Consider the following 24046-nt stretch of genomic DNA (forward strand, 5'->3'; position numbering starts at 1 on the left):
GGCTAAAAATGCGTAAAGTTAAAAATTTAAGGACCACCGCAGTTTTTTGCCCTTATTTAAAATTAGTCTATCTAACAAATAATGATTATTAGTGTATGTTTATATATGATAGATTGGATGAAATATAGGTTCATTAATAAGTGGCCTTTTGATATCAGTTGAAATAATACTTTGATCTAAATTTAAATTAGAAACCATGGCACAATCATCTGAAATAGAATGGCGTAGTAGAGGTCTTGACTCCAACAAGCAATGCTTCCTTCTCGGTACTAACACTGTGAATTGAACCCTCCTCAGAACCACAAAGCATATGCCTTTTTTTCAATTATAAATTATTCTTTTTTTTTAATTTTACTCACAAATTATTCTTAAAGTTTAAAAAAAGAAGAAGAAGTCTCCACCCCTAACATTCATGCATATGTCTCGTACTAATAAATAAATAAAAAAAAGTCCAACTCTGATTCCCGTCCAAAACCAAATTCCGCCATGTCAACTACTTCCATAAAAAATAAGAATGCCCAAATACCAATTTAGGGGGCGCTTGGTTCAAGTTTAGGAATTGGAATTGTAATTGGAATCATAGACTCTGGTTTTGGAATTAAAACTTTTCATTCCAATATCTTGCTTGGTTCACACATTGGAATTAGCATTATTCCAATTCCTGATGCTTGGTTTGATGAGTGTTTCGGAATTAAATGCAATTAAATTCCAAATTTACCCCTGATATAACAATTCTTCTAAAACAAAAGAATTACACATACGACAAATTAACATTTTCATAATTGTAACTACAATAGTTATTAACTTTTTGATAAAACATAAGAAAATCATAAATAATAAAAAAATTAATACCAGAAAATAAATATAGTGGCTGCATTAACAAGGAGTAAATTCCCAAAAAAAGAAGTTTTTAAACAATCACCCAAAAGGTGACGATTTTTGAGTCTCTTCCCAAAGGGTGAAAAATGCATCCAAGGAATGTGTTCTTCCAAATAACAACGCAACTTTCAAATACGTTATTTTATGTTTTGGAAATTTATTTAAATATGAAAAATTGGTTAAATAGCCCATAAGATACCAGTTCTTTATGGAAAACTGGCAGGCTTTGTACCAGCTTTATGGAAAAAATTGATTAAATAGTGCCCAAAGGAAAACTAGTATGTTTTGTATTTAACATAAATTAAATATGTGAAAGTTAAAAAAACAAAATTGCCCATAAGATACCAGCTCTTTAAGGGAAACTGACAGGTTTTGTAGTATGTTTTGTACCAACTCTTTATGGAAAACATACCAACTCTTTATGGAAAAAATTGATTAAATAGCGCCCAAAGGAAAACTAGTATGTTTTGTATTTAACATAAATTAAATATGTGAAAGTTAAAAAAAAAAAGAAATTACTCATAAGATACCAGCTCTTTATGAGAAATTAGCAGGTTTTGTATTTAATACGCTATTTAACCAATTTTTTATATTTAAACAAATTTACGAAAATTAAAATAACGTATTTGAAAGTTGCATTTTTATTTGGAAGAACGCATTTCTTGAATGTGTTTTTCACCCTTGGGGAAGAGACTCAAAAATTGCCAGCCTTTAGGAAGTTAGTTTAAAAACTCTTTCTTTTTGGAAATTTACTCCATTAACAAGTCATTTGTGGTTCCTATATTAGATAATGATATGAAATAGATCTCTCCTTACATATATGAACAAAAGAAGGAGACTCAAATCACAAAAGCTAACCATACCAAATACAAGTCAATTGTCTAATCCAGTCGAGAGTGCCACTCAATGTCCACAATCTCCAAAAGACTAATCATATAACCATCTAACAATCACCATAACAAAAAGAAATTGCCATCAAATCATCACTTTCCAGCTAACAATAATTTTACTTCAGCGAGTAGATGGAGGATAAAGGAGGTTAATTACATATTGTCGTTTCATTTCTGCAGGAAGATTGTAGAACACATGAAGCTTGGAAATCTGCTCCGAAAGTATGTCGGCTGCATTCATTACATCTCCACTCGGTAAAGCAAGTTTCATTAACTCAGCAACAACTTGATCTCTTCTATCGGAGATCAATTGCTCACGTTTATCCTCATTTGACATGACTGCTGCCATAGTTGTGAAATTAGCTTGAATTCCCTCCACGAAATCTCCAAATTTGCTGGTGAGAAGTTGCAATGATGCATCAAGATCACCCCTTGTTGTTGATGCAGATTTCATTTTTTTTGACACATTTGCAATGGGAGGGGATTGTTTCTTTTGTTTCTTGGAATTTCTTGTACTTGTTGAGCTTGGTTGAGTTGATTGCTCTATGGAATTTACTTCATCTTCTTCTACCTTATCATTATCCGAGTTTGACATAGCATCAAGCCCTTCATGTCCTTCCTCCAAATTTTGGACATCTTCCATATCTTGGACAGCTTGTGCAAAATCTTCAGCAACATTTCCAGTGGCTCTGTCTCTTCCATATACAATTTCAAGATCTCCTAAATATGGAAATTTGACATCCCAAAGGCCCTTCGCATCCTTATGAGTCTAGAGATAGAATAGAAAGATAAATGATAATCTTAATAAAAGATTGAAAAAGAACATATCAGAATGTAAAAAGTAATCAATTTCTTACCTTGCACCAATCATCATACCACTGTTTTTCACAAGAAATCTTTTTCTCAGCATCATTCCAACTACAACCACTTTCTTTGCACATTTCAACAATTGCATGGAACCTATTTTTCAGCCACTTAACTTTTGATTCAATATGTGGGCTGACTTGTTTGGTAAAAGTAGGTTGCTTACGCAAGATAATTTTAAGCAATTCGCTCATATAATTATTTTTAAATCCTCCATCTGATTTCCACATTGGATCACAAGCCAACTCTTGCAATGATTCTATGAGCACTTTTACCTCTTCACCAGTCCAAAAACATTTATTTTTCCCTCTTCCACGTACAATTTCATCATTCTCCATCCTATCATTTAGAAGTCAACCCATATATATCAATTAATTTTGATACACAATAGCATATAACTGAAATTTATAATATAACAAAACACATAAAAGAACATACAATTAAAAGTCAATCCAAATTTAAAAGAACATACATCAAGTGTCAATCTAATTCACAAATCCACTAGTAGAGTACATCAAATATCAATCCAAATTTAATGAGTCTAAGAGCTAAACATCCATTCATAACTAAATACTAAGTCCAGCCCTCCAATTGTCAAACATTTCATGTACTAAATTATTTCTAAAATTTGCCCATTGATCACTTGGCAAAATAGTGGATATGCACTCTACTTCTTCATCACTGTCTTCATCTTCACTTTCATTTTCTTCACTTTGTAGTAATTCTTGTGGATCAAAAGTCATGAACTTCCTTATCAAGTTGTGCAGCAGACAACATGCCATAATTATTCGCACTTGTGTTTGAATTGGAAAAAATGAAGGGGATGCTAGAATCTTCCACCTTCCTTTTAGCAATCCAAAACATCTTTCTATGATATTTCTAGCTTTAGAATGTTTCATGTTGAAATATTCCTCTGGTCTTTTCAATAGGCAAACGTGGCATCTTTGTCTACATAACAATATGACAACCAAACGTAAGTATTCACCAAACTAGATTACGGCATCAAAATCTTCAAATGCATTAAACATCAATTGATCTTATTAAAAGGGCCTAGACATGCATCATACATCCGTAAACACAATGATGTATAGATATAAATAAGCATAAACAAATGAAATTGATGGTTGAAACTTGAAATCCTAATGTACGAATAACTATGAAACTGAAAGCTATTCAAGCAGACAATTTTACAAACAGGTACAGGGCATGTAGAAACCCACCCAAACTATACCAGTATTCACGGATCAAATAACCAAAAGATCAAGAATTGATTGACCTCCATTGAATGCGTAATCCAAGAAAACACATTAAAACCATAAAAATGACAAATCTAGTGACATTAACATTTATCTCACCAAAAAAAAGAACAAAATAATGTATTTGTTGAAGTAAGTGAATTAAAATACATGTATTACAACAAAATACATGGATTAAAAACATGTATTATTCTCACCAATAATAGTGTATTTGTTGCGGAAATAATTTCTTATTGGATTTTGTGACAAAAGAATATGAATTCATGGAAGGAAGACTTTTTGCAAAACTGACAGATTGTGTAGCGTGAGTGGAATAAAAGTGAGAAGGTGATGGGTCCAGAGCATAGCATTTTGGTCCAGTTAGTGTTATTGTATCAGATTCCCTTATTTTCTTCTTTATTTTCAGCTACCCAGTGAGTAGCCTGAAAAAACAGAGAAGAAGAAAGAGAAAAGCTTGCATACGAAAAGAAAATTGCAGAGGCAAGGGAGTTTGTAATCCACTGACCTGGGATCAAGGAATTCACCCTAGTAGAAGACTCTTCAACTCTAGAATTCGTTGTCCAAGGAGAGTCGAAAGCCACTGATCTTTATGGTTGTCCAATCGGTGAAGTAGAAGAGGTAGAAAATCTGATGAAGAAGAAGAACAGAAGGTGCGGCGTGTAATGAAAAAAAAAAAGAGGGTAGGTTCGTCATAAATGTTTTTGCTCGGGAATGAGTTGAGGGTTTTGTCCAAAACCTCCCAATTTACTCAGGAATGGTGAAAGTCCGATTTTTTAGAAATGATTCCAGAAATTGCATTCCAATAGACTTAACCCAAGCAACAAATAAGGGGTTCATTCCATTATTTGATTCCCAAACCCTTTAACCAAGCAGCCCCTTAGTTATCCAATCCTATAACAGAAAGCCCAAGTCAAAACAATTGAAAAACCCACCATCCCACCGTCACCTATTGACCTTTTGTTTTAAATTAATTATGCTTTTTCCCTTAAAAGGATAACCAAGCAAATTCCATATCCTATCCTGTGTAACTTCTTGATTTTCGTCTAGTAAATTTCTATATAAAATTTTGTCCTAAGATAATTTTATTTGCAATGTTTCATCAATTCATCTACCCAAGCCTCCAGCATTCAGTTTAGCTATTGGGCAAATCTTTTGTTTTTCTATGTTTCGTTTTGATGGAAGACAAAAATTGACTTTTAGATTTTCTTGGTTACAACTTTCTTTATATATTCATTCAAAGATGAAACTTTTATTTTGTGCGTTTAATATATATAAATTAAATGAATTTGGATCTTGGGTGTCATTAGATTACATTTATAATAACAATAATTTTCTTGCCTCTGTTGGTTTAAAATTTAGTTATCCTTTCCTCATTAGTCCGATAAATTGTCATTTTAGATTAAATAAAATTGATAATTACTTCTTCTATTTTTCAATTAGATAAACTTCAATGTTTCTGTTTTGTGTTAATGAATATAGTGAATTTAACTAGTTCTGCTGCAATGATTAGGAGAACTAAAAGAATGGTTTTAGACAAGGTTATAGTTATTGATAATATAAAAAAAAACTTGTCAATAGAATAAACTTTTGAAAATCATTATGAAACATTTGCGGTTGCTTTAGATGAAAAAGCAAAAGCTTTAGAACTTCTAAAACATAAAGCTTGCACTTAATTATACTAGTGATTTTTCAGGTTAATTAGTAACTTATTGAGATTTGAGTATTTTGTAACTATCGGGAGCAAGAAAATTGAATAAAAGGACACTTGAAACAAGTGTTGAACCTGGAAGCTTTGAAGCTTTTTATTTTATTTTTTAACTTTTTATGGATTTTTTTAGTGTAAGTCCACATTTTTATGCTACTTCAAATAGTCAACATTTTCCAAATATTACGACTCTTCCGAAATTCAACTAAGACAAAATTCCTAGAGCTAAAAATCAATTAAAATATAACCACTAAATTTATTTCAACGTTTTGAATGTTTTTTGCTCATTTAATATCGATTTATTCCTTTTTTAAAAATAAAGTTATACTCAAGCTTAGTTGCCCTATAACAAATTGTTGGCACCGCCACTGCTCCATCCCACCTTGATTTCAAATGCAATGTGCTACTTCATGAGTTTTTTATAGAACTATTTACAATTAGTTAAGAGGGACCATTGATGTAGATACAAAACAAAGTCCACTTAATTTCTCAGGATAAATACAGCAAAGGGTTTGAAGCCGTTCCCTATTGGTATCTATTGATAGTTTATTGTGACGCATGTCAAGAAAGGATAGGTTGCTGTTTAGAGCTCGAAGGAATTTCAAATATTGAGATTAGTGACGGTGACGGGGGTTGGTGTGGGCCGAAGTGTAATCGAATCGGGCTGAGCCTTATTTTTAACGTGCTCAATGATGTTGCAAACTCGGGTTCGAAATGAACATTGAGCTGGATATGAGTTTCAATTTTAAGCTTGATTTTCCACTCGATGCAATATTTTGACTGTCGTTATGCTCGAAAATTTGATTGACTATTTCTTAAAGGTTCGGTCCTTTTATTACGTGCACTTAGGAGATTGGATAAGTTACAAGATCTTATATGTTTAATAGGCTCTCCAATTTTCTAGTTTGATGACGATCTTGAAAGTGCAAAATCATGAAAATGTCAAACCTTCATCATTTAAACCGAATCTTCAGCCATGAATTCTTCTTGTTTTCATCATTAAATTTTCAGGATTATATGCTTTAGAACATCATCATAAGGTACCACAGAGTATTCTTAAAGATTCTAATGTAAAACAATAACAAAGATTTCCTTCTCTTTCTTTTCCTCCTCCAATTCTCTCTCTCTCACCCACAGCAAGAAAGCATATATTATGGCCTAGTACTTAGTAGTGTAGTGGGTGGGTCCCTCTTTAGATTACTTTCGGACCGATTTAACGGTTAACTCTCGTGCTTAGTCTAATTAAGTGTGTGTGAGTTTATTTCAGTTTCTGAAGAAAACTTAGTGGTGTAGTGGGGATTTTTAGGTTGGTCATCACTTAAGTTCGAATATGGGGAAAGAGAATATTAGTTCCTTTTCATTCTTGATAAACCCTTTTTCTTTAAGTTCTTTTTTAATTTATAAAATCTATTCTTCTTTTCCCTTTTTTGGGCCTCATAATTGTAATTAATATATAAAAATAAAAATTATTTCCATTTGATAATTTGAGCATTTATGAAATTAAAACACTAATAGGCCCTAGAAGAACGCAGCATGTTATAATTACTAAACAGAATAAATATCTAAACTAGATGCAAGAATTTTAAGAACAACATGAACGTGTATGCCGAAAATATACATATGTTGTTAATTTGGGTGATTTCGATAAGGAAAATACTGAATGAGATATGAATCCTATACCATAATTTCTTAACACGAATGAAAAATAATATAAATAAAAAAGCAATGCTAAAAAATTAATTTTAAACTTGATGAATTTTTTAAAACAAAGCAACGCGGAATTGGTCATTAATAAATGGGTAGACGTTGCTTTCCTTGAGGGTTCCTTTGAATTAATCAAAAGAAGATTAAGAAATGTAAATCAGTTTGACAAAATGGTGAACACGTATGTACTGCAAAACAAGTAGTTGGACAGTTTATTGGCATTTTTTACAACGAAAATTATTGGAAAGTTCCAATCCAATTAAAATGTAACAGACTTTACGGGATTTTATGGTAAATTACATCTAATCCCCCTGGATTTTTATATTACTATGTGATCTCCTTTATATTTCAAAATATCCACATAAACCCCTATTGTTTAGTGTAATATGAAAAATAGATGGAAAGCGCCAATGTTATAGTGATTGAACCAGGTGTGCTCCAAAAATGCGTGTGGTGAATTAATAATATCCACTTAATGCCCCTACAATTTATATGAATATCCACTTTAACCCTCTATAAATTTTGTATTTATCCACATAATTCTTTTATAACTTTGTACAAGGTGGTCTAACTGTTGTTTGATTTAATACCTAAGTAAGGGCAATAGTAGAAGTTCAACTAATAGTGTAACATAAGATATTTTTTTTTTCTGTAAAATTTCTATTTTATATGAAATCATAGAGGGTTTATATGAATATTGAAAACATTAGGAGCGTTATGTGACAATCAATGAATCTATAGGGGATTATGTGTGTAATTTATCCTTTTAACTGTATATACAGAACTTTTTCTTAAAAGTGTTGAACTAGTTGGGTAGAGATTCAGTTTGGGTCCACTTTACTCAATAGAGCATTAGTCAAATGCCAATTTCCTCCACGATGACGTTGTCTGATATTTGTTAGCACCCTGAAATTTGCAACCCGGTCAAATTCCATTACTTTTTTTTTTTTCAACGGTCAAAATCTATTACTGACGTTTGAATTTTGGTTGGAGACCATTCAGCTAATGGTTCACGTCCAGGCGACTTGGTTGACCGACTTGCTAAAGTAAAGTCATCCTATAGGCTAATCATTTTCGGGGCGTGTACAACTTTCATGATCCCTCAACCAAAATTTTGGCTCCTATTTTACAGCTGTAATTTGTGGATATTTAGCCTTTTATTCTTTTGATGCCTGCCTTTGACATGATCTCCAGAAATTTGTTGTTCCACTTCCATTATTACATGCTTTGTTTGCTTATTAGCTTCCATACCAAATTCACTAGCCCCGTTAATTTTCTTTCGTCTTACTGTGTAAATACTACATACAACCCTAACAGCACTACCGGCAGCATTTACAGAACCAATCTGTATTCCGTGCTTTTCGCTCTATCTTCAAATGCATCTCGGACAGACACCGGTGGTTTCTACAATATCAGTACTGGCAATGACCCTTCTAACACGGTCTATGGCCTCTTTCTCTGTCGAGGCGATGTCAGCACTGACGTTTGCAAAGAATGCGTAGCAAGTGCCACCACAAGAGTATTTCAAGAGTGCCTGAATCGAAAGGCTGCTATTGTTTGGTATGACGAGTGCTTGTTACGTTTTTCTAACGAGACAATCTTCTCCAAGGTTGATTCCACAGCTGGTGTGTTTCTGTACAGTGTACAAAATGTCACTGGTCCAGGATGGTACGCCTTTACAAGGGTATTGGTAGATTTGTATAACACTGCGTATCAGGCTGCAAATGACACCCGGGGCAAAAAGTTTGCTTTTCAAGAAGGCAACCTTACCACTTTTCAGAGATTGTATACCCTTACACAGTGCACACCAGATCTATCTGCAGATGACTGTGGAAGCTGTCTCTCAGAGGCTATAGGATGGCTGCCCACTTGTTGTACCATCAGAGTGGGAGGCAGAGTTTTCCTTCCAAGCTGCAATATTAGGTATGAGCTCTACCGCTTCTACAATAGTGCATCCCCTGCACCACCGCCTTTGTCAAACTTACATTCCTTCACTGGTGCTCCTCCTCCTAGTTCCACTAAAGGTATGTTCTGGAGTCTTGCTCTGACCATTTTTTTTCCCCAAGTGTTAAAAACAGACTTAATTCTTACAATTTTTGTTTTGCTTGCATTGAATTATGGATCAAAAATGAAAATGAAAGGGCTATATTCGCATAACTTTAGTTTAAATCCACACCTTTGATACATTTATAATTGGTGTGAATGATAGTTGAATTTGTACAAGGCGTAAATCTCACCATTGGGATAAGCACATCATACTGATCATAGCACTCATGATTTGTCATTTCTGGTGGAATTTTAAGCGGACTTATACTTCCTAAGACAGTAATTATCTACATACTTAGCCTTTTTGCAAACATTAGAATTGTAATTAACTATAGAATATATATTGAAATAATAGCGTGGTCGCCATTGTAGAATCCCTTAGGTATGATAGCTTGACTTGCGAAACTGGGTTGGGCTTCTCTCCATTACGTTTCCTTTAGTTTTCCATTCATTTATCCAATTGACGAGGTCTCGCCTTACACCAAATTTAATAATCTAATTACCTCGAATTCTGCAAGCATATAGTTTGTTTAATGAGTATAGGAGGTATTACTATTTTCGATCTCATGAGGGGCAAATTTACAATTACTAAGACTTTTTCACTTGCTCTATTATCTAAATAGCCTCAAATATAGAAAATATAAATTGAAGGTAAGAAAAATAAGTAAACTAAGGAAAATCACAAGAATGGAAGAATCAACTAAGCACAAGTTATAGGGAATAGAATCCACTCTTTGCTCTAAACCCCGGTGAATCAGGTAAAATATCACTTTTAACTCTTGCCTTGTGAGATCATTTTCTAACGCACTTGAAACTCACTCTCCCTAATGAATCAAGTTTTTACCAAAACTAGACTCTCCAACTTTGTGGTGAAGTTATTAGATTTAGTTCATGAAGATGCATGGAAAAAGTTAAGAAAATCCACCTAAATGTACCACCGCCTATGCCAAACTTAAATTTTATTATTGGCCCTGCTCCTTGTCCCTCTAAAGGCGTGTTCTGGAACCTTGCTCTGGCCCTTTTTTTTTTTTCCTGGTGGATTAAAAACAGAGTTAATTCTTACAATTTTTTTTTGTTTGTATTGAATTTTGGATCGAAAATGAAAATGAAAGAGCTGTATTCACATAACTTTATTTTAGATCCACACCTTTAATGCATTTGTAATTGAGATTAACAATATTAGATCTACATATCATGAGTGTGGAATAATTGTCATGAGTGTGGATTTTGTAGAATTTTAAGTGGACTTATAATTCTTAGGACAGTAATTATGTACATATTTAGCTTTTTTGCAAGCATTAGGACATTAATTGACTATAGAGTATATATTGATTTAATAGTATGGTGGCCATCGTAGAATCCTTTAGGTATGATGGCTTGATTGGGCTCCTCTCCATTTCGTTTCCCTTTAGTTATTCATCCATTTATCTAATATACGGTTTTTAAAACTCATATTATTATGTTATTATTTTATTTTGATTGGTTCATCAGCATAAATAAAGATAAAGTCCATTTGACAACGTTTTTGCATTCAATTTGCAAGAAACAATTAAACCAGGACAAAAGAGTTTAAGATCATGGAAAATTTTGTAATGATTAATCGAACATCAATAATTTGTTAATTCAAATTTAACTTTTGTGTATAACTGAAATAGTTTATGAGGTATATTATGTATGGTGTTGATTTGCAAAATTAACTTCAAAATGAAATTATCATGGCGTAATGCTAAGAAGAACTCACTTTTGTTTCTCCAAATTTAGACAAGGACATTGAAGAAGATCAAGGATTTGTGCTATGCATGTAAAAGTTTCTCCATTATAGTGGAATACATTTTTTCCACTAGTTTGAAAATATTAAAATAGGTAAATTAATTTTACTCCTTTGTGGTTTAATGTTTTGCCATGCAACCCCTTGTCGTTCCGAAATTGCAATATTACCTTGTGCTTTTGTGAGAGGAGCCATTGAGTTTTTCTTTGTTTTGTGACAAAACTAGTTGTCAAGATACAGAATAATTATTAAGTGCTAAAGCAGGATAAATTTCATACTTTAGGGAGTAAAGCATCCAAAATTAAAATTTAAGGATTAGAGTTGTAGAGAGTCCATAATTTAAGGCTCCAAATTGAAAATTAGCCAAGAAAAAAAGTACAAAATATATATTAGCAATGAAATCAACCAAACACCATATTTACCCTCTTTAAATTTGATTTAACAAAAAAAATCAGTTATCTACATTGGCTTGGGTTAAGATGATAATTTCAAAAGCATAAGGAGATTAAAAGGTGAAACATTAAATCATTATGGTAAAAGGTATTATTACAATTCACATTAATCAAACAATTAATTACATTTGTCTCACAATGGATCTGCTCTCTCTACTCCTTGTGCCACTTCTTGTCCTAACCTTCTATAGTATGTCTGCATGAACATCCTTTTTTAACCCTGTTTTTGTCCTTGAGTTTCTACTATGACTAACAGGGTTAAAAAAAAGATCAAAATACAACAAATAAAACCAGTATATGATAAAGAAATGAAAAATATATATCTACTAAAAAACTCGTAAAAATTTGATTTTTTTAATTAAGATTTGGCATTTTAGTCTATTATCATTTTTTTTACATAGTTAGTGGTTCTTGGAATTCTAAAGAAGAAAAACAAGAGTTAAAATAGGTTGTTTATGAAGGATATACGACAATATAATACAAGATGGGACCTAGAGTAAGCTAGGAAGTGATACTAAAACTTAAGTGCATTCATCTCCCTTGAAATTTGGCCAAATTATAAGTCAGACCTATTGTACATGTATTTCCATGAAATTTGACCAAATTACCAATCAGACTTTAAAGTTTGATCACCGTACTAAGTAACCCTAAGTATTGATAATGGGGTGAGAGACTGGCAGGATTGCAGGTTAATCGCGCCAAGCTTCTCATTGCCCAGATCAGGACAGGTAAGCTTGGCCTCATCTGAGCTTCAAAAAGGCCCTCTATGGTGGCACTTATAACCTATATATGTTTTCAAAACTCAAACCGGCAAGCGACTCAACTGAGCTCAGGGTCAATCAAATCGGATCGGTATTAAAAACCGAATGATATCATAAATATATATTAATTTTTTAAAATAAAAAATATAAAAAAATACTATTAATATATTAATTATGTTCATTTTTACCTCATAGTCCTTGCATCACATCAAATTCTTAAAACACAATTGAGTTACAAATTGAACAAAATGACAAATCACTATCAAATACTTAATACGAATTTTAAATAAAAATTCAACAATCATATTTTAAATTAACTTGTTAATGTTTATAAAGTTCAAATGCACATGCATGATAAGTCTTAAACAAAATTGAGACTAATTTGTACAAAGTGCAAAAGCTAAAGTTGCACACAGGAATTATAAAAGAAATTTGCAAGCATAATTGTAATTGTTCAAAGCATAAAGGTCAAAAACACAAAATTTTAAAAATTTTAGACTTGGAAGGCAGTTGCCACCTGGCCTTCATCTTTTGTCTTCCTGCTCTTCATTCGGTCCAAACACCTATCGCCTATACTTTGATCCCATTTCCACCTCTTTCTTCTCCTCCTCCTCTTCAACCTTCAAGTTCAACCAGTGTTTTCCCTTTTTTTTTTTTTTTCTCTTTTTCCGGTCAACTTCAACCAATGCTATTAGAAAACAGAAATTCACCAAATTAAAAAGGTAAAAGAAAAAAAACGACATCATCAAATCACTAGCATGCATCATCACCAAATTACCGGTGGGTTTCTTTCTCTGCATTCTTTTTTTTTTTTTCCTTTCATTTTGTGATTTCCTTTTGTGTTTCTTTTCTTCAAAAAGGCAAGATTCCTTCTCTCTTCCTTTATTTTCATTCTTTCGTTAATTTCTTTCTTTCTTTCTTCTTTTCATTTAGATCCAGATCTTTAGAAGTTGATAATGAAGATATATTCATAGATCTATTTTCTCTTAGAACTTTTTGCTTGTGATTTCCAATACATATTACCAAACTGTTGGAGGGATCAAATTAAGGCTTTAAAGATGAAGAAAATTTTGGAAAAAAGAAAAAGAAATCAGCAGCAGGAAAAAATACAGCAAAAATGAAGGTACAAACCGGGTTTTACTGGTTTTGGTTTTACTAGTTTTTCAGTCAAATCCAATTTTTTACAAGCAATTTCTAAAGATGACTCGAACTGAATAACTGGTCGATTTTCGATTTGATCGGTCAGTCTGGTCCAAATTTAAAAACAGTGCTTGTAACCATAGAGGTACCGGGTCCCTGATAATGCTACGACCAAAAGGGATACGAGCTCCTTTGCATTGGTTAACCCCGAGTCTTAAAAAAAAAAAACCTCGAGTCTCGACCGACACCATATACTTTGACTGGTCAACAAAAAGACAAGCTAAATGTTCCAAAATGCCCACCAACGTATGTCATTGTCCTAGATTCCCAGTTAATGTTTCAAATTTAATGGGCAACGGTAACCTCTTCTTTTCCTCATTCCTTTATAGCAAACATTTGCCTTTAACCTTTACCTCACTAGTCACAATAGGGCTCCTGCATCCAACCTCCATTAAGCAGCCAACTTTACTTTACACAACCAATCTGCGCAATGATTGGGCTCTAGTCGTTTAGAGCACAATTTTAGACTGTTAAACTCTGCCGTACATTAAGTTTAAAGAGAGTCATTTAAAATTATTATTATATTTTATCAAATGAATTTTTTCGTCATTTACTTTTAAAATCTTAATTTTATGTAGTACAATTTGGTTTTAACCTAAATTTTTGAGCATTTTTTAGCTTGAAATCACTCCATGACTAGCATGCAATAATTTTTTTATGCACAAAAGGTCAAATTTTATTATTTTAATGGCAAAACAAATACAAATTGGGTCAAATCTCACCTTTTTAGAAAAAAAAATGAATATAGTTTGAATCAAATCCTATATTTTTAAAGACAAAAATGGATATAGATCGAGTCAATTATATAATTACAAATGCGTCTCACTTTTTTGCCCAGAAAAATGATCATGTGTGGATCATGTAATTGATTTATGATAAAAAACTATCAAAAAATTTAAGTTAATTTTTACCGATTTAATTTTGTAAGGGATGTAAAGTTACAATTTTAAAAGTGAATGACAAAAAAATTCATTAAACGAAATGTGAAAAATATTTTGAACAATTTTCCCTTTCAAAAGCTGCATTACCTTTCCTTCTAAGGAAACAAAAAAGCCCAAATCTCCGCAACGGATCTTCTGTCCCACACCCTGTGCCACTCTCTGTCCCACTTTTTATTATATTGCTATTTCTCTTTCACAAACATCATGTTTTAATTCTTTTTTATTTCCTTATGATCCAATAACTATTAATTGAGTAAAAAATAAATACAACAGCTTCAAAAAACTAATATATAATAGAAAATTAAAAAATACAGCAGAAAATTCATAAAAAATCTCATTTTTTATGCATTTTGATTTTTTGAGTTTGTTAAATTTTGTATATTACTCAATTAATAGTTATTGGATCTTAAGGAAATAAAAAAGAATTAAAACATGATGTTTGTGAAAGAGAAATAGCAATATAATAAAAAGTGGGATAGAGAGTGGCACAGAGTGTGGGACAGAAGATCGGTTGCAACAAATCTCATCTACCAGCATTACCATTACATACGTTCAAATTCCACAACTGTAACACCATATATGTATGTATGTACGCGTGATGCGTGTATGTATGTATGTCTGCATGCTTATGAAGCGAAGGAAAAAGTAGAAAGGAGAAAATGACTTGGTTATACCAGTCTCGAGGGAATTGAATAGGAGTAGGTACGTTAAAATGAGGAGGTGGTTATTGTGATTGCGGTGGCAGTTGTAATAGATCTGAAATGGAGTAAATAAGGTTTGAGACGAAGAGGGTGCTTTCTTCTTCTTCTTCATTTTTTTCGTCATTTTATTTAACCTTTCCACACTGTTGGTTTGGTTATCTTGTTTTTCTTTCTTCTTAGTATTGGTGCATCTTCCTTTACTTTATCTTTAATGTTTCTTCTCCACTTCTTTGTCTTTTATCTCGTTCTATTCTGATACGTACTTTCTTGTTCTTCCGGGGGAAGCACCTATTTGCTCTTTTTTTTTTTTTTTTTTAAACGGAAACGTTAGGAATTGTATTGATATCAAAACAAGCTATACAACTTGAGCAACAGCCCATAAGGAGCTTTACAATAGTGTTGTTTGATACTGAGGACTTAGATATTCCTCATCTTGCACTAATGTAGTAGCATATTCGCTTAACCTTCTACCTATCTGATTACACTGGTTGCCTACCAAGCTAAAAGAGCAGTTCATAAACAAAGCTTTTAGCATGTGAATGTCTTCCAGCTGAGCAAAAAGTCTTATATCTCGTGTCTTGTTCGTCTTCAAAACTCGCAGCATCTGAGCAGATGAAATTAACAATTTAACAACTGGCCATGGCTTTTCTCTAATTTTGCACAGTGTTAATTTGATCGCTACAACATAGTCCAGTAATCTATCTCCTGTGCTTCTGTCTTTTATGGCCCATGCAGCATGCATGTTGTTGCCTTGTTTAGCCACTATGCCAATGCTTAAAGGTTTCCCTTCCTTTTGCTGGCTGACCTCCACTACAATGATCATCATGTTGCTGTCTTCATTGTCATATTGTTCCTCTTCAGCCTTTGATGTTGTTTCCTAACTGCTCTCTCGCTTATTTCTACTGTATTCTTCAGTGTACTCTAGCCATTCTAGATGAGCTTTCTATACAATGTCAAAAGGATGACAGTATCTGTTGTTGAAAACCTTCTCATTCCTGGCTTTCCAAACTTGCCAGAGAATGTTAACAGTAAAAGCTTGGTGCTGATGTCCTTCAGTTCTGCTTGTTGCTTCCATCAGTCCACTCCACCATTTGTTGAAGTTCCCTCTATTGTCAGCAATTCCATCCCACTGCACTGGGGCCAGTCTCCATACTTCCTTTGCTTGATTGCAGAAAAAAAACAGGTATTCTATTGTCTCCTCTCCTTCGCCACATACTTGGCATATTGGCTCACCCATTTTGGTTCTGCAATATATTAGCTCATTCACTGGTAGAGCCTTGTTCAGACATTTCCACATAAAATTCTTCAGTTTGCCTTTGATGTCCATTTTCCACATCTTCTTCTAGTCCTTTTCTTTTTGTCCATTGATACTTGTTTCCCCTTGCCCTTTCGTTTCCTGCTGCTGACTATTCTCCCCCTTGCTCAACAATTTGTAGGCTGACTTGATAGAGTAGTTGCCATTATTGCTTGCTATCCAATAGCTGCAATCAGCCCTTCCTGCTAAACTAATTGGAATTTTGAGGATTTCTTCAGCATCTTTTCCATTGAAAGTTTTGAAGATCAGGTGTCTATTCCACCTGAAGTTTGTTATCAGCTCTTCCACTTTATGTAAGCTGCAGTTTTGGGGCTTAACAGTAGTTGGTTTCCCTTCTTTGTTGTTTGGGATCCAACTGTCTTCCCAAATGTTGGTACTCTTGCCATCCCCAATTTTCTTCCAGATGCTCCTTCCCACTTCTTCTCTAACACTGGTCATACTTTTCCAAATCCATGAAGCTGTTTGGCTCACCTTGCATTGGAATATTGACCTGTCTGGATAATATTTAGCCTTCATGATCTTGCTTATCAGTAGATTTGGGCATGCCACAAGTCTCCAAATTTGCTTCTCAAGTAGAGCTTTATTGAAATCCTACAATTCCCTGAACCCCAGTCCCCCTCTACTTTTGTCCTTTGTAAGTTTAGTCCAGGAGCACCAATGCATCTTCCTTCTTCCGCATACCAGAATCTAGCCATCATAGCACTAATATCTTTACAAAGTCTTCCTGGTAGTTTGAAGCAGGACATGGCATATGCAGGTAGAGCCATTGTGATGGCTTTCAGAAGTATTTCCTTCCCTGCAGTGCTCAGTAGTTTGTTCTTCCAGCTTTCCATTCTTCTCTAGCAGTTATTTCTGATGAAACCAAATAGTTGTTCCTTTGACCTTGTGATGACTATGGGTAGGCCAAGATATTTTCCTTGGCTTACCATTTGAATGTTTCCCAACTTCCTGCACACTTCTACTTTCTCCACCTCAGGTACATTCTTACTGAAAAAAAACAGAAGATTTGTCATAGTTTACCATCTGACCTGAGCTTTTTTTCATATTTTGCCAAAATCTTCATAAGCTCCTCAGCTTGAGCTGGAATTGCTTTACAGAAAACTAATGTATCATCAGCCAAAAACAGATGGGATATTGAGGGACCCCTTCTACTGATACTAATTCCTGAAAGCAGCTTCATCTCCTCAGCTCCCTATTTGCTTTTTTGCCACCCCGCTTTTCTAAATTTAGTAATTAATTATCTTCGGCTTTTTTTGCTAGCAATTCTTGTGCCTAAAAATGCTATCCCATTTGTTTTGGTTTTTATTTTCCAAGTCTTTTTAAAGTAGGGCATTGTTGTCATTTGATTATATCCAACGGTTGGGTCTGGACAGCCTCATTTGCAAGCGTAGTTGTAATTTGGTACAAACACAGAGCTAAGTTTGTAAATTACTGAAGCTACAGGGGAGTTTAATTCTATTAATCCAAAACTAGAACAATTAGTATGCTAGGATTGACAATTGATTGTCAATTTTTTTTTATTTACCGTCAACATGGAGTATGTGAGATGAAAAGGTGGTGAAAAACTTTTAAAGGATACTGAAAGAATATTTTTTCAAATAATGTGTTCTTGCATAGCTATCCGTCTATGTAATGGGCTGTCTCGGAGTTACACTAACCCAAAATTCAGCAAACTTGATCTCCTATGAGCTGACTTTTGAAGTAAATTAAACTTCCTTTAATCCAGGCAAAGGCCGAAGACCCCTACGAGGAGCTTTTCCAATTGCTGTCCCACTAATGGGGGTTGCTTTTGTGCTATTTATCATGACTTTAGTCTTCCTGAAAAGAAGATCAGGGAAGAGACATGCTGCTATGGCACAGCAGGGGGCAACTGGTAATGTTTATTGATTGCAATTACAGGAAACCTCAGAGATTTTTGAACTAATAAATTGAGTGTATTTGCTTATCCCTGGTGTAGATGGAGTTGCCGAAATCTTAACAGCCGAATCCTTACAGTATAGCTTAACTGAAATTCAAATTGCCACAAATAACTTCTCTGTGGATAACAAAATTGGCGAAGGTGGATTTGGTCGTGTATACAAGGTCCCTATATGAAATATAAGTGATTCTGAATTTTAATATCTAAACTTTCAAGTTTTCAATCACATCTTACTATGCATATATCTTCAGGGTGTACTTGCTAATGGACAAGAGGTAGCAGTAAAGAGGCTGTCAAGAAGCTCAGGGCAAGGTGCAGAAGAATTTAAAAATGAAATTGTAGTGGTCGCAAAGCTTCAACACAGAAATCTAGTTCGACTATTGGGATTTTGCTTGGAAGGAGAAGAAAAGATACTCATATATGAATTCGTTCCCAATAGAAGCCTTGACTACTTCCTCTTTGGTGAGTTTTAGTCTAGAAATGCTTGTTCTAGTGTTTGGTTTTTTGTTTGACCTTCTTCTATGTTACTTAAGTCCACCATCTTAGCAAATGACAGGTAACAAATTGGCTCTTGACAGGTGTTTTATTGTGAGAAACCATTGATTTAGTATTTTTCAGTTCTAACAAAGAATATTGTGTTTAAGATAGTAAAGATTCAGAAAAGAAACGATCACTGAACTGGTCAAGACGTTACAAGATCATTGGAGGTATAGCAAGAGGACTCCTCTATCTGCACGAGGATTCTCGTCTTAGAATTGTTCATCGTGATCTCAAAGCAAGCAATATATTGTTGGATGGAAATATGAGTCCAAAGATAGCAGATTTTGGCACGGCAAAGATTTGTGGAGTTGATCAATCTGTAGGAAACACAAATAGAATTGCTGGGACATTGTAAGTTTTGCTCCACACCATCGTTTCTCACATAATATGACTTTGTATCTTTCATGGAAAACACATTTCATTGCCTCATTAGTGATGCCTTAATACCAATTATAACAATCTTTGTGGCTTGTAGTGGTTACATGGCTCCCGAATACACAAGGTGTGGCCAGTTCTCCGTAAAGTCAGATGTATTCAGCTTTGGGGTTGTAATTTTGGAAATTATCACAGGCAAGAAGAACAGTAGCTTCTACGTATCTGAAGATTCTGAAGGCCTTCTAAGCTATGTAAGTACAGATCACGAAATCTCTGCTGAGTTTTACTTGTTTTCTGTGGTTTTGAACAATTGGAGTGGAGGATTTGACCCTAAATTGAAATTGGAACGCCTAAATTTCAATTTCTTTGTTTGTTTGTTACTCTAAAGATTACCTAAAGTTGCAATTGCTTATGTGCTTGCGTGAAACCAAATTGGAACAGTAGCTCATGAGCTACCTGCCCTAAGTAAATACATAAATCTGTTTGTGTTCCATGTAGATCTTTAGATCTCCATTGGGACTTATCATATTTGCTACTCGTTGTGTCATTGGTATGTTGCACTCAAACGATATATCCCTCTAACGTATACCTAATTCTTAGTTTATCTCCTAACCTTTGTGTCACTTAACCTCCCTACCAAACAAAACTACACTCTTATTGTGTTGATTATTTTCTTCTCTTTTGTTTTTTCTGTCAACTTCATTTTTTTTTTTCAAATTCTTATTTTTGAGCAAAGTCAAGGATTCCTCCATAAAAAAAATGTATTTGGCAAAATATAGCATCGTAATTGAATATATGTTTTATTATGACTTTATATATGTGTGTGTATATAATTATTCAATTACCAATCAATTTCATTCTAATTAATTTCATCCATTTTCAATCTAAGAAATCAAAAGGAAAAATTTTTAATCTATATCCTCATAATTAGACAAATTGACAATCACATTCACATGTCGATTATTTGGACATTATTTTAGTCTTTTTTTCTCTTATGGATTTTTTTATTAGATTCTTTTCTTTACTAATTTTATAAAATTAATCAAATATTAATATATTCTTTAATAAATATACTTCTCTCCGTTGATATGTTCCCAATTGGAATTAGATTCATCCAAATTGAATTATAGGTTAAGATTAATTGAGAAAAGAAAGAAGTAAAAAGAAAAAAAATTAAACCTAAAAATATTAGAGGAGTAATTTTGTTTCTCAAAGGTTAAGTGACACAAAAAATACATTAGGAGGTAACGTAAGAATTGGTTTGTATCTTAGGGGGATTAATTCTAATTAACCCTTCAAATAAAGACCATTTATTTCTTTAACAAGGTACACTAGACTAAAAATGACAGTCCATAGAAAAGGATGCGAACTAAATTTAGAGTATTGACTAATGCCTATTGGAAAGGTGACATTATTCATAGAACAAACTACTATGTAAAGTTGGATATCACTTGTGAAACTAGATATGCTTGAGCAAATTGCAGTTTTTAAGTCTGAACTCCTTATATGTGGGATAATTTCAAAAAGGCTTGGAAGCATTGGAGAAGCGGCGATCCTTTAGCTCTTTTGGACTCAAGTATTGGAGATTCTTATCTCAAAAATGAAGTCATTCAATGTGTCCAAGTAGGTTTAGTATGTGTTGAAGAAGAAGTCAGCAAAAGACTTACAGTGGCATCCGTGGTCCAAATGCTCAATAATAGTTCTGTTACCTTACCTACTCCACATTGTCCGGCAGTTTTCCGGCGCCATGGATCGGAGGGCAGGGTGGAGGAGCTGGAAGTTGATCAATCTAATACTGAAAGAATTTCAGCTCCAAGCTATGTAAATGAGGCATCAATTACTGAACCATATCCCAGATGAAGGAAGAAATAGGGCTAATTCTGGAAGGAAATATCAAGGAATTGTGTTTCGCATTTCCAAATCCTCCTAAGAATGAAAAATCTGCTTGTACCGCAGTGTGTCCTAGTTGACAAAATAGCCCCCATGTACAAGTGGACATTCTTGTCAATCACTAGCGATTTTGAATTGAGCTGCACAAATTTTTTTTTTTTTTTTTGAAAGTTGAACATATGCATAAACTCATTCATTACATAACCTTTGCAAGATATATTCAGTCAGGACAAGACATCTTTCCTTGGTTTACCACTATCTATTATCTCTATGACACCATTTGCGTGATTAAACTACAACAATTTTTAAAAGGCTTATAAACTACATGTAACTCTAATCAACGATACCACAATCATACTTCTTCTATTACATTTGGAGATTTATTGTGGAATTTCTTATTAGTATAGTTTTTTCACTCTTCCTCACCATAAACACCTAATTTTCTCCAATTATACATTTGGCAACTCAATTTGGATCACAAATGGCATGAACGGTTATGCAATGTTGTAAGCCTCAAAACACCGCAGAATCCGTCTGGCCAAATTTGAGCCAACAACTTGAGCAGCCAAGTTGGATACCATGGCTAGCTTCGGGTAATGTAGTGAAGAGTCATATTTTGGAGGGTTTTGAAAAGTCGTAGGGTTTCAACCTTGTAATACTAAGTTATTCTTCTTGAAAGTTGCGAAAATTTTCCATTCCATCGAGGTACTTTTCATTTTTTTAAATTTTGTTTGTAGTTTCTAACTTAATATATATTATCATTCTTATTCATTGTCCCTTTTCCACGGATAAATAATACTAAAAAGGTACTATGTCTCATTTCTCAGAATTGCAGTGGTCAAGATCATGAACCATTAACCATTGAGATTTATTCATGAAGTTTCTGATTTTTAAACTTGGAGTCTTGTCATGTAACAGTAAGTACATAAATGTATATAGAATCCAGGTTAAACACTGATTCTTAATCCGCATTGAAACCAATTATAAACTGAAGCATGTAGCCTGGCCCCTATACATATAATCGCAGTTTGTTCCAATTCTACTTCTTGATTCAAGGCAACGAATTAAAAAGTCACAACATGGATTTTATTAGGCCAGATAAAAGGCAACGAATTCACAGCCTGGAGATGATCAATACTGTAAATTATATACCTTCAGATGTATTGACAAAGATTCTGCTACGATTTTATCTGATATCATTGATGCAATTCAGAAGTGTTAACGAATCCTGGTGTGCCCCGAATTCAATACCTTCACTGGGTATAGCCCCACGATCTGGAGGTACCGAATCTAAGTGATCCACTGATTCAAGTAACTGGTCCTATCAACGGCATCCTTTGCATCATGGATGGTTCTGATATTCATGTTTGTAATCCTGTGTCTCACAAATCAGGAGGCTTCCAGCTTCCCCCTTCTTGTTCCTCAAGAATATAGGACAAGAATATAGCGCTCACGGGAATTTGCATCATTCCTCATGGGGGTATGAATTTAGCTTTAATGCCTACAATGTTTTTAGGCTTGTGAGGATTCTGCCATAGGATAGATACAGCTTTGTTTGTGGTTTAATAAGAGCTGACAAATAATGACATTCGAGTTTGTCTAAAGTTCTTAAATTAATATGAAATTTTCATATTGTTATATGCCTTGGTAAAGTTGATCTTTATGGTTGATTTTACAGGTTTAGTTTTTCCTTTGGTCTTTGCCAGTATGGATAAGATGCCTTCCTTACAACGGTTTGTTGAAACCTATACCAATGAACCCAAATTTGTAGTGATGTGCTCCTCTTACAATTTAAAGTAACATTCGTTCTTCAATTCAGAAAAACCTGAAGTAGTTGCCGAACAACAGAAGTAAAATGTATCACTTCGAATATTTCTTGTTTAAAGCACATCTTAATTTGTTTCGTGTTAGAATTTTTTTTCCTATCAAATGGATATACTTGGATTACATGGATTATCCACGTAAAACCGCCATTTTAACGAGTTAAACTGGGTAATCATTTAATACTGATGATTAAATTTTTCTCATTCAAATCCATCTAAAGTGTTGGCTTTGATTCATAGCGTCGAATGGAAATCAATAGTTTAACTTAATCTTTTTATTTTCCATTTTATCTCTTTCTCATAACTATTGTAGATCTCCAACGTATATGCTAATCAGTAAAAGGTTATTCTCTGCATTTCATGTTAATCTTTGTAGAAAGCGGGAAGTATACATTATATTAGCTACAAAGATCATTGTTGTGGGTAGTAGTAGACCCAAGATAATTTTTTAGCAGAAGCACAAATAAAAAAAAAATTAGGTTTTGCAAGTAGAAGGGGGCAATAATAATATTCAAATAACAAGTAATTGTACCATATAATATCAGTTAAAAGTCAAACTTATTGTTGAATATTGCATACTAACCTTAAGAGAATGAGGCCAAGGGTTCTCATAGTCAGCCCGCTATTTTAATACATATCATTATTATGCTGCAAACCTGTGAAGCTGAATATGCACGCGTTTTAAATGAGCCCATTAAGGCCCACCTTTAATTCCTAACATGAACCAAGTGATTGATGCACATTAAAAAATGTTTCTAAAGAAATTTGTTTACAAAACTTAATTTTATTTTTTGCAATAAATAAAAATTCAAGCAATATTTATGTAGAATTAGTTTTAGTTTTTTTTGATGGATAATGCAATTGTGGAAAACTGATAGAAGGTCCAAAAAGTTTAGATAATGAAAGGTAATGAACTGAGTGGTATTGTGCTTAGTATCTAGTTGTTTAGATAATGGCGTGGGATTAGTTTCTTTTTTATTATTTTTGTTTTGTTCAAATAGATTAGATAATTTACCTT

General features: G+C 33.6%; 1 protein-coding gene and 1 long non-coding RNA gene across 2 annotated transcripts; one reads left to right on the plus strand and one right to left on the minus strand.

Annotated features, from left to right (window-relative positions):
* Positions 1-2461: 2461 nt before the first annotated feature.
* On the minus strand, positions 2462-4737 carry LOC140007515 (uncharacterized). The gene is made up of 3 exons (XR_011814830.1): positions 4395-4737; positions 2627-2972; positions 2462-2538 (listed from the first exon to the last, which is right to left on the minus strand). It is a non-coding gene; the product is annotated as an uncharacterized lncRNA (long non-coding RNA).
* Positions 4738-8479: 3742 nt separating this feature from the next.
* Positions 8480-21457, plus strand: LOC113689348 (cysteine-rich receptor-like protein kinase 25). Its single transcript, XM_027207132.2, has 7 exons — positions 8480-9322; positions 18209-18355; positions 18440-18564; positions 18652-18862; positions 19045-19291; positions 19416-19566; positions 20843-21457. The coding sequence occupies exons 1-7, from the start codon at positions 8482-8484 to the stop codon at positions 21173-21175; spliced, it is 2055 nt and encodes a 684-aa protein (XP_027062933.2). The 5' UTR covers positions 8480-8481; the 3' UTR covers positions 21176-21457.
* Positions 21458-24046: the final 2589 nt, after the last annotated feature.

This window comes from Coffea arabica, chromosome 5c (assembly GCF_036785885.1).
Source record: "Coffea arabica cultivar ET-39 chromosome 5c, Coffea Arabica ET-39 HiFi, whole genome shotgun sequence".
NCBI lineage: Eukaryota > Viridiplantae > Streptophyta > Magnoliopsida > Gentianales > Rubiaceae > Coffea > Coffea arabica.